Source organism: Podarcis bocagei, assembly GCF_964188305.1.
Source record: "Podarcis bocagei genome assembly, chromosome: 1".
NCBI classification, from domain to species: domain Eukaryota; kingdom Metazoa; phylum Chordata; class Lepidosauria; order Squamata; family Lacertidae; genus Podarcis; species Podarcis bocagei.
In genome coordinates, this window is record NC_138125.1 from 59,489,621 (window position 1) to 59,503,566 (window position 13,946).

Below are 13,946 nucleotides of genomic sequence, written 5' to 3' on the forward strand. Positions count from 1 at the left end.
GACAGCAGTCTAACAGCCTGATGGATCACAAGATGGCTCCTTTATTCAAAATAAACAGGAACATAATTGTATTTTTGAAGCAGTTCTGTCTAGCCTGGAACACCACAGATTTTGTGTTTAATTTGAATGAGGTTTTAAAACAAACAGAACACAGCTAATGCTTTTTTCTGCTTTAAAATTTGATACGCTCTTTCAAATGACAGCTTTTAATGCCCTGTAAAAGGCAGTAGATCTTAGTTTTGGAAGAGATGAGTAGCTTTGATTTCAAAAATCCTCCTTTAGTCCTGAACATTGTTGCAGTGGTTAGTATTATTACCACTATTCTACCTTGGGCTTTAGCAGAACTTGAGAGTGAGGGCAAGTTCCCTCCTCCTTTGGCATTCAGTATCTGCGTACAAAGTACAAGTACGCAAAGGAAAAGGTACAAAAACCAAGAAACTTTGAGAAGCTGCTGATATATATACGAAATCTACGAAAGCATATATATATATATATATATATATATATATATATATATATATATATGTATATCACATCACCTATGATTTCTTGTTATACCTGGACTAATTAACCCAATTAGCTTTAAATTTCATTTATTCTTTTACCATCACCTTGTGATAACCATGTTGTAATTGCTTCAATTATTATGCTTTAATGTAAGATACTCTTCATTTTACAATCATTCCTTCATGGTTTCTAGTGAATAACACACCTAGGATACATTGATTTGAAATTATAGTACTGATTTGTATTATATGTTGCCGATCAAGTAACCATTTATTTTATTTTTTGCTTTTTTCTGTTTACCCTTAGAAAGCAATAACACTGTTTTAAGAATAGCATTGCTTCAGTTTCACAAGCTGCCTCAGAGCTAATAGTCTTCTTTAGCCCAAACACTTGCATTCACCTAATGGCATGTTTGATCTTTTCTTCCCCTTTCAGCACCATACCCCTATGCCAAACCACACTTTTAATACAAAGTCTTTTATCATGCAACCTAGAGGCCGCTGTTCCACAAACACAGGTCTAAAGAAGCTTTGGGCACACTGAACAAATTAAGCAATTATAGTTCTTGTACATTCCCCCCCCCCCCTCAGACTGAGCAAGGGTGACTTGTGCTTACTTCTGTGAATGGATTGCCTTTCTAAATTAGGTCAACATAATCAAAAGCGTGTTGTGCAAGATTTTTGTTTAATCAAAAATAGTAATAATCCTGAATTCAGCACCAAAAGATACAAAACTGAGGGAAACACATTTTGCGAACTTCTTTGCTTTCTTGTTCCTTCTGTACGCAAAGTTATGCTCACAATATTCAATTCTCCACCTTTTCCTTTTAAAACAACAAGCAACTTCTAACACTAACCTGCTCCTTTGGCATGCACAACTCTCTCAGGAATCCTCTCTCGGTCAAAGTGTGCCATCTCATCTGTGAAAACCACATCCTGAACCAAAAGGGGGCCTCGCGGACCCACCGTCATGACATTTAACTTGTCTCCCACTGGGACACCAGCTCCGGTGGTCAAGGCATCCGGTTTCTAAATTCAAAAGAAAAATAAAATAAAATTAGGACACCAAAAACTACACAGTGCTATTACGTTTTTCGTGATTTAGTGAAAATGCTTATGGGTTAACTTGGCAGACGTATTGTGCTTCCTGACTACAGGGAGAATTGCTTCTGGCATTAAACAGTATTGTTTCATAACAGGAATTATTAGGAAAGGTAAAATTTGCATGTAATAATAATAATCTAAATGTTAAATGGCCAACAGATGTGTGAAGGAGGAAAATCATTTCAAAGAGTTCTGATTATTAAATTTATTTTCAAGCAGAAATAACTGAAAAGAGTAGCACCAATTGTACCTCCAAGCTTGAATGTCATCAGATTTAGAAAGTGTATTAAGGATTTAACAGATTACAGTGGTACCTCGGGTTAAGAACTGAATTCGTCCTGGAGGTCCATTCTTAACCTGAAACTGTTCTTAACCTGAGGTACCACTTTAGCTAATGGGGCCTCCCGCTGCTGCGCCGCCGCCGTGCAATTTCTGTTCGCATCCTGAAACAAAGCTCTTAACCCGAGGTACTATTTCTGGGTTAGTGGAGTCTGTAACCTGAAGTGTCTGTAACCTGAAGCGTCTGTAACCTGAGGTACCACTGTATGTGAATACAGTGGTACCTCAGGTTACATCTGCTTCAGGTTACAGACTCCGCTAACCCAGAAATATTACCTCGGGTTAAGAACTTTGCTTCAGGATGAGAACAGAAATCGTGCAGCGGTGGTGCAGCGGCAGAAGGCCCCATTAGCTACAGTGGTGCTTCAGGTTAAGAACAGTTTCAGGTTAAGAACAGGCCTCCAGAACAAATTAAGTTCTTAACCCGAGGTACCACTGTATTGCCTTAACAAAATGGACTCAGACATGAAAAGTAATTGAATTCCCAATATAAATCATGAACACTACGCTGCTATTAGGTCCATCCCTAAGGCTAAATCTTTTCATAATACTGATTTCCAAAGAAATCAGGTCGAACCACCTATACCCTCTCATATTACAAAAATGTCATCTTTATAGGTAGAATATAACTAAGAATATCATCTTACGATAAACATTTAAAACAAATAAAATGCCCAAAATAGGGTTTCTAAAGCACTATCTTAAAGCCATCTTCTTCTGGTCCAAAACCTATGTGAATTTTGTTTAATAAACAGCTGTCTAACACACTAAACCTAATGGAAAAATGTAAGAAGTCCCGAAATCATTCACCATAAAAAAATGCAAATTATGCAAGTACAGTACAATAATATAGAAAGTCTGGCATTCACAGCTGGCAAAGAGAACAGGTGGTTCAAAAGAGACTATCAGAAGTTTGGGGAGGTGGTTAATATATTGGAAGTCAGACACAGGGAGGATAACAAGTGATGACACAAGCTTGACAACCAGGTGAATTATCTCAACCTTTGCCGATTAAATTAACAACAGTAACCTCGCATTAATTTTTAAGTGTCTCCTACAGCACACACAGCTCCACCCGCTTGAGCACATTAGTCTTCTGGAATAACTACACAGGCGTGTTTTAGCACCCTGGCACCACCCATTCAGAGGATAAAAGGTGTCTTCGCTCCTTTACAGAGTATTTAAAAGGAAATTGTATTTTCAACTCTCAGTTGTTTTAATCATGCATTAAGAACTACACCTAGATTCTTGATCTTACGACTACAAATACTCATTCACCCTAAGGGCACTGAGTAAGGCATTTAGAAAAAGGTTATTTCTAGCTTATACTTAACTTTCTGTTAAGTATAATTGTACGCATGTACTCATTGTCCAATATAATAAAGAGAAAACATTCTAGCACACCCAGCACTGCTAGTCTTGGGAAAATTGTAAGATGTGAAGAAACTTTAACAAATATGTCATTGTCATTAAGAAACGATTATTAAAATATATACTGCAATATTTAAATTTAGGTCTTAGTAGACCACAAGCTTAACATGAGTCAACAGTGTGATGCAGCAGTTAATGCTATTCTAGGCTACGTCAACAGAAGTACAGGGTCCCAATCAAGTTATAGTCCTGCTGTATTCTGCCTTGGTCAGGTCACACCTGGAGTACTGTGTCCAGTACTGGGTATCACAATTTAAGAAGCTGGGTTGTGTGCAGAGGGCAGCATCCAAGATTATCAAGGGTCAGAAAACCAAGCCTTATACGAAATGGTTGAGGGAGCTGGTATGTTTAGCCTGGAAAAGAAGAGACTGAAAGGAGACATGATAGCCATCTTCAAATGTCCCATGGAAGACAGAGCAAGCTTTTTCACAGCTGATCCTGAGGCTAGGTCCCCAACCAATGGATTCAACTTACAAGAAGGGAGATTCCGACTAAACATTAGGAATAACTTTCTGACAATAAGAGCTGTTCAACACTGGAACAGATTCCCATGAGAGCTGATGGACTCTCCTTCCTTGGAGGTTTCTAAGCAGAGGTTGGATGCCTATCTATCATGGATGCTTCAGCTGAGATTCCTGTATTGCATGCAGTTGAACTAGATGATCCTTGGGATCCCTTCCAACTACAATTCTCAGATTCTTTGAAATATTTGAGCCCCAAAAATTGATAAAAGAGTGTGCTGAAAGTTAAGAATTAGTAGTTGTAATTTTTAAAGACATGTTTGTTCCAAAAAGCAGCCACAGAAAAAATACACATGGAAATAGAAAAGCAATAACTGACCTCCTAGAAAGAAAAACTCAGAGCCAAACTATACATGATGTTGATGGTGACTTTGCAATTTATGTACACTTTTCAAAAACAAAAATATCAGGGGCGGGGGGGGGGGTAGCATGGGAAGTTAACCTTTGTGTCCCTTGACCTCATCCTTTCGAAACTCACTTGTTTGAAGCTGCCATCTGCATTGGGAGGAAATCCTTCATTGGCACCAAACTCCCTCTCCCACTTGTCATGATCCAGATAATCATCACTCCCATGAAATACCGTATTTTTCGCTCTATTGGATGCAGTTTTTCCCCTCCAAAAATTGAGGGGAAATGTGTGTGCATCCTATGGAGCAAATGCAGGCTTGTGCCATAGCCGCACGCAACCCCTCCGGCAGGGAGAGGCTGCACGGGGCTATGGCTTCTTTAGCCCTGCGCAGCGTCTCCCGGCAAGGAGAGGCTGCACGGGGCTAAAGGGGAAGCCAAAACAGCGAGCAGGATCCATCCCGCTCGCTGCCTTGCCTTCTTCCATAGCTGTGCACAACCCCTCTGCAAGGAGAGGCTGCATGGGGCTATGGATTCTTTAGCCCCGCACAGCCTCTCCCAGGAGGTAGAGGCTGCATGGGGCTAAAGGGGAAGCCAAAACAGCGAGCGGGATCCATCGCCTTGGCTTGTTCCATAGCTGCGCGCAACCCCTCTGGCAGGGAGAGGTTGTGTGCAGCCTGTACGCTGCTCTTTGGGGCTGGGGGGGGGGAAATATTTTTTTTCTTGATTCCCACCCCCCTAAAAACTGGGTGCGCCCTATGGTCCGAAAAATACGGTAGCTACTACTATCTGAGCCCCATCATATGTATCTCTCATTGTAAGCTACTCTGGACAGGCTATGGCCCACAGGAGTTTCAGTCAATTCCCAAACGTATGGAGCAACGTATGGATGCTAGAAGTTAAGAATTGCTAGAAGTTAATAATATGGATAAGTTAAGAATATGAATAAGAATTGCTAGAAGTTAAGAATATGGATGCTAGAAGTTAAGAAGTTAAGAAACGGATGGAGCAACGTACTTTGGTCAACCTGTCTTGAATGACAACTGCAGTCATGCCATAAAAACCGGGTGTGTGAAATCATGTATTCCTTACGTAAAACAGGACTATGGCTAAGGTCACATAAAACAAGGCAAGCAGCATTATGTGTTTCTGTGCAGTTTCATGCAGCATACCTTAAAAGGGTGCTGGTGTATCAAAGTAATGTTCTCTGGACTGGACAACACCTTTAGGATTAAGGGTAGATAACCCTTTCACATTTAATAAGCTCTTTCAAGGATAACAGTAGAAGCACATTATTTGTTAGAATGTAATGAAATCTTTGCAAGAACCTGGCTCAAATTTCAGATAGAAAGCAGTTTATACTTAACCACACATAAAAAGAAAATTTGTTGCATGCACTGCAATCAGAAACCAGGGTCTGTTTCTTTAAAAGGAGCTAACAATCACAGAAACGTTACTCAGTCTAAACTGTCATGAAAATGTTTGCAGATCATCCAGATTCTAGTAGCCAAGAGTTACAAATAGCTACTTAGTTACACAGTGTTAAGTGACCTGGTTCTTGTTCTGCACCATCTGACATCTTTTTTCAATCTAAAAGAATTGTAGGTTCATTTAACAAATTTCTTTGTGTCACTTACTATAGTTTGAAGTGGAGAGGGTGGGGGGAATTGTAATAGCAAAATACATGAAGATGCAGGCAAGATGTATGGAGAATTCATGCCACAACTTGCCCTCTTGATCTATGCCTATATTGACTGGCAACGGCCAACTAGGAAACATTTGCCAACCTTATTGGGGTGTTTGTAAAGGCATCTTTCTTACAGCAGCATTTTCCAATGGTCCTGAAGAAAGCAGACATTTCCTTTTTTAAAAAAAAGCCAACACTGTTGGAGCCTAGGTATTTATGCAATTGGCGCTGAAGTTTCCAGTCTGATCTTTAAAGGTGGATAAGTGTCATTCTGGATCTTGTCAGCCTGGTTTCAGGATAAGCTTTGAAACCGAGATTGTCTTGGCTCCTGGCATTTACCAGGAAACCAACTGGAGGAGTCTGATCCTGTTGATTTTTCTGTACTCCACAGTGGCTCATTAGAGATACCATTAAGGGTACAGTGAAGTTCTTCCAGTCATGTTACTGTGAGAGGTTGTTGAAGAGTTTCTGGTAATGAAGGCTGCCTGAGCTCCAAATGATTGTCAATTTATGTGAACTTATTATCCCCATGGCATTGTGACCACTGTGAAATCAAAAAAGTTTTCTAATAAACAACATTTAGCTCTAGGGTGTTGGGTATTCAAAAGAAAACCAACTTAAAGCATGTCACAAGATTTAGGGAAGAACAATATTGCTTGTTATACAGCAACTCATAACCAATTCACCCAATAGCTCTAAATTAGGTATGGCAAAGTTGGCAGAGAAACACATAACTTGTAACCCACACTCTGAAAAATAATCAGCACTGAGTCAAATGACAGCAATGCATTTTCTGCTCGCACAATGTTAGTGTTTGTGTGCTTGCAACAAATAAACTTTTTGGATAGTACACATAAGAGCTACCCCTTTCATCCATCTCTACCCCTTTCTCTTTCTATCCCTAACTGTTTAGGTTACTGGTGCTTTCTCAGGTGCTGTGAAAGAATATCAAGACAGAGAGAAATCGCTCAACCTCCAAACTATAGATCCTGATTTTATCCCTTTAGCACTGGCATAGCTGTAGTTGATTTTCCCTTTTGTGATGCAGTTCTACAGACACAACTGGCGCTGTAACTCTCCAACAGTTTGATTTCATCTCCAAAAGGCGCACTCCTCCATTGTGTCCCAAGACAGACAGATGGAAGCTCTCAACCAAATTCAGCTGTTCTCCATCAGAAGATGACTTTACAGTCACGGTGTAATAAAGTATTCGGACCAGAGTGGACTAATTTTAATCAATGTAATTTAATTTAGTGGTTTAAATAAGCAAGACAAAATTTAAATATCTAATTTAAATTAAGTTATCCATTTGCATGCAGATCTTCTTTCGTTACTACAACAAATAAAACACAACTTTACACTGACATACTTAGAAGCATAATCCAAAATGTTTATTATATACTTTTTGCATTCCTAGTTACATGGATGTAGGACTGCAACCTGAAATCCCGCACACAGTTACCTGCAACTTAGACTCAGAGCATCAAAATACCCTAGCACATGAGGCCACTTAATTGAAGTTAAGCAGGTTTGAGTCTCGTTAGTGTCTGGACAGCTGACTGCTCATGAACTGTATGTATTCTGCTCTGCATTCATGACAGAATAAAGGTGGGTTATGTAAAATGGGGGATAATGCTATACAGTACACTCCATTGTGCATTCCATTGCTTTCAATGGAGCTTATGCCAAATAAGTATTTACAGCATGGTGGGCAAACTAAGGCCGGGGACTGGCTCCAGCCAAATCACCTTCTAAAGCCAGCCCTCGAACAGTCTGGGAATCAGCGTGTTTTACATGAGGAGAATGTGTGCTTTTATTTAAAATGCATCTCTGGGTTATTTGTGGGGCATAGGAATTTGTTCATTCCCCCCCAAAAAAAAACACATAGTCCAGCCCCTCACAAGGTCTGAGGGACAGTGGACCAGCCCCCTGCTGAAAAAGTTTGCTGACCCCTGATTCACAGCTTAAAGTTGATCTAATTTCTATCCCTTCATATAGAATAGAATCATAGAGTTGGAAGAGACCACAAGGGCCATCGAGTCCAACCCCCTGCCAAGCATATATGATGCAAATAAACAATTTCCTAGCTACACTCTCATCTACATTCGTAGAGTTTCTTAAAAAGCAAAAGTGACGTGCCCTGACACTTGTGTGGATCAGACGAAGGATTCATCTGTATCTACTCTCTGACCGGTTACTGTAGTCTTCAGCAACAATGAGTCAATAATGGGGTTAGTCTGCAAAACAGTAACTAAGAGGCCAGGGCTACAACTTCATTACACAAACAGAAATTGTAAAAACAGTATTTGAAGCTGTTTGCATCTAAATTAAATGACTGGTGTTTTACTGCATTTTTAATATTTTGTTGGGAGGCTCCTAGAGTGCCTGGGATAACCCAGTCAGATGGATGGCATATTATTATTATCTTGATACCTACTATCACATTGTCTAAATTCAAACAAGCTTCAAATCCATGGTTTTATTTCATAAAATTTACATACTACTTGATTGAGGGCAGGGCGGGAATCTCTCAAAGCAATTATAGAACTGTGACATTTGACATACCCTACTCTTCTCCACTGCCTACATGTCCATTTCTTTTTTTAGCACCAACCATAGTTCACCACAATATCAAATATATATAGTTAGCCTTCAACCTCCAAGTCAGAATTGGAAATTATGGCTTAAAATTGGCTTCTGCTTCAAATATGGAGAATGAAGGCTAACCATAATTTGCCAATTTGGGCAGCAGATTATGGATAGCACTAAAGAGAATACTGAAACTGTAAACAAGAACAGAAAGATAAGCATGCAAATCCAAATCATGGTCCACAGGATCCAACTATCAGAATTACTAACTAGCTCCAGTTAGTTTCCATCATGTTTTGCAACAAAATTATTAACCAGCCCAGTACATTTCAGTGCTACTTCATAACAAGAACATATGGTTGTGAAACCTGTTTCAAAGGTCCCTTTCGATGTCTTCTTGTACAGTGGTACCTCGGGTTACAGATGCTTCAGGTTACAGACTCTGCTAACCCAGAAATAGTACAGTTAGCCACAGCAGGCGCTGTAACTCTTCAGAGGTGTGACTTTACCCCTGAAGGCGCAATCTTCCATTGTCTCCCAAGACAGACAGATGCCAGCAACTTCACTAACCTCTCATTGCTTGTAGCCCCCTGAGCTCAGTTATTTTTAATTTGTGCCATTTCATATTGATTCCTGTACAAATCACTGGCATTCCCTCTTATATCTTTTGAGACTACTGCCACAGATTGTGTCTCCATTTTCTACTGCCTTTCCTATTGTTGGCCAGATAAGTTAGGAAACTGTGTAATCAGCACACACTCACCCATGGCATTAACAACTGCTATTGATCTCAGTGGGGGAATTAAGTACTCAGTGGGAGAATTATGCTCTTAAATTCCTTCCATCAAAATCAAAGGAGCAGGGGAAGTGCTTCACTTTGGGTGGGTTGTACCTGGTCTTGTACTTTAGTACCTCTCTATCTAAAATGATACACTAAACAACTTGCCACATTTGACTATCTCTAATTGCAAATGATTATATTACTCTCCCTGATAGAAATAACATAGTAAGATAGGTTTCTCGCAAGTTCAACTTCCATCATGATTAAACCTTGCAGCATTACTGTATTGCAGTTCTTGATAACACTTTGCGAACTGCTCCACCCTTTAGCAATGGAAATCTTTTTGGCAGACAGCTGGTGCTGCGTGCCATGATAAACAAACCAATCCCAACCTCCAGAGATTATGGATGTTAAGTTTTGTTTTTGCAGCAAAAGCAGCACAGGAACACAGCCCAAAGGGCAACAGTATCATTTTCTTATCCGACCGTCGATCCATGATGCAAACAGAAATCCTTGGCTAGGAGCATTTCAAGCTTGCACCTTTGTCACCCTTTGAACAACCTACTTAGCAGCGCCCCTTCCAAAGCGCAATGTTGCACAAGGGGGACAGAAAGCAACGCTGGACAAGAGCTCCGCCGCCGCCTCAACTTTTGGAGAGGAGATTCGGGGCAAACAATGCTGGCATATGGCATTGCAACACTACAGAGCGGCGAAAGCTACGCCTGCCATAATGTTAGAGCCACAGAAGTCCCATACCCTTCAACATTGCTCGCACACCCCCGCCGCCTCTCAGAACGTGGTCGCGCCCGCCGAACAGCCCGCTGAATGCAGACCCGATACGTAGCGACCGAGCGCGGGGTGGAACGTGCCAATGGCTTTATGAGGGGTGGGTGTCCCTTCTGTACCTGCGAGCCCCGCAGATCTTGCCAGCGCTTCATCTGCTCCGCTGCATTGTCTCGGCTGCTCGCCATTTTGTGCCACTTGGGCGAGATCGCTGCCGCGACGCGCGATTACTTTCGGCACCGACGAGCTCCTGTGAGGGAGGCGAGTTTCTGCTGAGGAGCGCGATTTACAAACACACACACACACCCGCGACCAGCAAGTACAAGCCACCCGGTCCACCTCCGAGGCGGCAGAAAATCCGAGAACGAAAGCAAACCCGAGGCATGCCAACTGCCTTCAGTATAGACCCGCCTTTCTCAGTCCCGATTGGCTAGAAGGTTTCTTCACCGAAGCCCTTCTCGAATGCTTATTGGGAGTCGGGCGAGTTAGAGGCGGGGAAAACATGCCGAAAAGCAAGAGCTTGCGAGGAGGGGGAGTCAGGAAGGGCAAAGGGTGTGAAGAGAAAAGTGGTTTGGCAAAGGGCTCTGAAGAGCCCGCAGGGGAAAGCTGGAAGCGGGATACAGGGCGGAAGAGGGGGCGGGAAAGCTTATAGGGTTGAAGAGGAGAAACGGCAGCAAAACATCTTGTTCCTCTTGCCCATGTGTACTCTTAAAAGAAACAAAAGCAATTATCCCTTTGCTCATTGAGGGGAAATTGCGAGTAGACGTGTCTGGAATTGCAGCTTTACAGTTTTCAATTCACACTTAAGGATCAAAGGCGGCCAAGGTCAGCACCAGGTTTTGGATAAGCCTGCAGCAATCTCCCTTTGGAGAGAAGATGCATGGCGGAACCCAAGAGAGAAGAGCTCATCTCTGGGAGGCTCGCTGGAACAATCCTCCCTCCCACCCCAGGCTCCTTCAAGAAAGCAAAAGGAGGCTGCTCTTTGCAGAAAAGCCCTCGTCTTCTGCAGACCTCGACCCCCTGTCCCACTCCCCTCTCGGTGTGGAGAGAGAGATGCTCCAAAAGTAGCATAGGAAACATAGGACGCCGACTAACACAGACTAAGTCAGACCCGTGAGGGCTACTCTTTCCTTTTCGAAATTAAAAATGTGTGTAAGCAGCTTACACAGTGAGACATAACCCTGTGTTTCTTCAAGCTTGCACAGCCACCCACCCCAAACTGCTTTTCTCATCTACGCAGTGAAAAGAAACGATGTCTCTATATCTTCCTATCCAGGGGTTAAAAAGTCTAGCTTTCTGTTGCAACTAGCTGCACAAAGGTTGCATTGTGCAAAGAACACGAACAGATGGCAGAGAAAAGCCTTTTAGGCATATAAGCAGTGAAGAAGAAAAAACCATGTAAGCCCACTTAATTTGTAGTTTTAAGCCCAAAGCAGCAGGAGCAAAAACTAAAGGTGCAAGGGTCTGTTTATCTGTGGTTTACTGTCCCCTCTGTGGTTTACTGTACAATACAATCAAGGTAAAGGGTAAAGGACCCCTGACCATTAGGTCCAGTCGTGGCCGACTCTGGCTTTGCGGCGCTCATCTCGCTTTATTGGCCGAGGGAGCCGGCATACAGCTTCCGGGTCATGTGGCCAGCATGACTAAGCCGCTTCTGGTGAACCAGAGCAGCGCACGGAAACACCGTTCACCTTCCCGCCGGAGCGGTACCTATTTATCTACTTGTACTTTGGCGTGCTTTCGAACTGCTAGGTTGGCAGGAGCAGGGACCAAGCAACGGCAGCTTACCCCGTCGAGGGGATTCGAACCGCCGACCTTCTGATCGGCAAGTCCTAGGCTCTGTGGTTTAACCCACAGCGCCACCCGCACCCCCACAATCATGGTACACATGTCCTATAGGGAGAAAAATAATTAGCATATGTAAATAGAGAACTTGACAAAATCACCCAGAATGCCACAATAATTTCTTCTCGACATCAACAAGCAAATGTAATTGTATACTTTCATTAGTGGCATATTACTAGCAGCCATAAGTTTAGTTTATCTGTCAGAAAGTATGTCAGGGTGAAATTGGTTTCATGGCTTATTTTGTATGTAGCATGAAACACTCCAGAGTATAAGATGGCTAAGTAATACACCTAATACTTTTAACTCGAGTAGGTGGAGCTAATCTCTTCTTGCTTGGAAAACTAATTAAGAAAAATTATTATTATAGCCTGTCTCTATTTGCATAACACTGGTTATTCTTGAAGCACATATTCTTATATCACTGTGTACACAGAGCTAAACATGCAATCATAAGTCAAGAACTTTCCATTGCTATGCAGAAACTCTTCCCTGCCACCCTTTGCATGGTTGCCAGATTCAGTTCATGATTAACTGTGTTAGATGTATGTAATACAGGATTTGGAAGGTGCATTTTTTCATCTATTTTGTGTTGGGGAGCATCACTTTATACAGGTTTGAAGTGCAGTCAAATGGCCACCTGGATACACATGTGCCTCACTAAATCTGCACCTGGGTTTGTATGTATTGAATGAATTATTCATGTGCAGCAGCATCCAGTGCCACCCTATGCTTGTAAGGCGGCTTCTTGGATCTGTACTCTTTGCTCATGCTCAGCACCATTCACTGCAGATTTATATATACGGAAGAAGAGGACTGCATGGGCTAACTAAAGACATTTTGGCATGATGGTTTTGTAGTGCTAGACTTAGTAATACCTACCAAAATAGAAATATGATGATCTCACAGTGAAGTACTTAACTATGTATGTATGTATGTATGTATGTATGTATGTATATATATATAGAGAGAGAGATGTATGCCAGCACATTAACAAAGGTCTCTAAGTGAAATACAATAAATAACAAAACAATTTTAATACCTGCTAGACATAAAACCCAAAGCAACAAACAAAATTAATCACACACTGCCAGAGTAGACACTGGTATCTTTTTAATGCTCTTTTCACTACTGGCAATTTTAGAGAAAGCCTTTTCAGATGTTTCCACACTGTATTTGTAATAAAACATACTTTATGCTTACCATGTGAACCTCCCTCCAATCTATTAAAAGTTTACCCCAACCTCTTATCACCTCTCTCAAAACACCCACGTGAGCACTATACTGGCACCACTGCCCTTCGTTGCCTTCATACTGTTCTAGTAAGTGGCAGTGATGCCACTGTCAGAAGGGTGCGTCCACCTCCATGCTGCACTGCACTGGCTGCTCCTGGTGTGAGTAAAAGAGACTAGCAAGAATCCAGAGAGTTATTGACACTCCTGCAAGAGGCTAGCCTAAAAACATTTCTGAGTTTTATCACATCATATACAACACATACAGCTTTGAAATTTCAACAGCATTTTGCTACTTATTTGCTTTAAAACATTCCTATCCTGCCTTTCCCCAGAGTCTATAGTGTGTAACAGAAATTAAAACCATACTACGCACACTCATGAAGAAAAACAAGGCTGTAATCCTATACCCAATCCAACAGGATTTAGACTTGCTTGGTATTGCACTGCTAAGCTCCTTTTGGCTCAAAGGAAAATTCCACCAGTCTTTGTATTCTGACCAACTGTGAGGTGTATTTAACACTTAAACAGACTAATTTAAAGAGCATGATTTCGCTCATGCATTTGTAGAAACTCAAAATACCTGATGTTAAGAGTGTTGGACTAGGATCTGGGAGACCAGGATTCAAATCCCTGCTCAGTCATGAAACTCACTGAGTGACTTTCCCTATAGCAGCGGGTATGAATATAAATCTGGATAACTATATAAAATTAAATAACTATAAATCTAGCCATAAGCTATTTTAATAATAACCTTTATGTAACTGAAATCAACCACTATAA

The 13,946-nt window shown here is 41.6% G+C and overlaps 1 protein-coding gene across 2 annotated transcripts in view; it reads right to left on the reverse strand.

Moving 5' to 3' along the window:
- Positions 1 to 13,946, reverse strand: part of LOC308570369 (catalase-like) — a 46,977-nt gene that overhangs the window by 12,708 nt on the left and 20,323 nt on the right. The window contains exons 1-2 of one of the 2 annotated variants that reach the window (XM_081165125.1): positions 10,209 to 10,413; positions 1,364 to 1,535 (exon numbers count right to left, since the gene is read on the reverse strand). In XM_081165125.1, the coding sequence (XP_081021251.1) occupies positions 1,364 to 1,535; positions 10,209 to 10,274 (238 nt within the window). In that variant the 5' untranslated portion in view covers positions 10,275 to 10,413. Of the gene's footprint in view, positions 1 to 1,363; positions 1,536 to 10,208; positions 10,414 to 13,946 lie in introns of those variants that run through there. The other variant, XM_081165126.1, reaches the window with a different exon arrangement.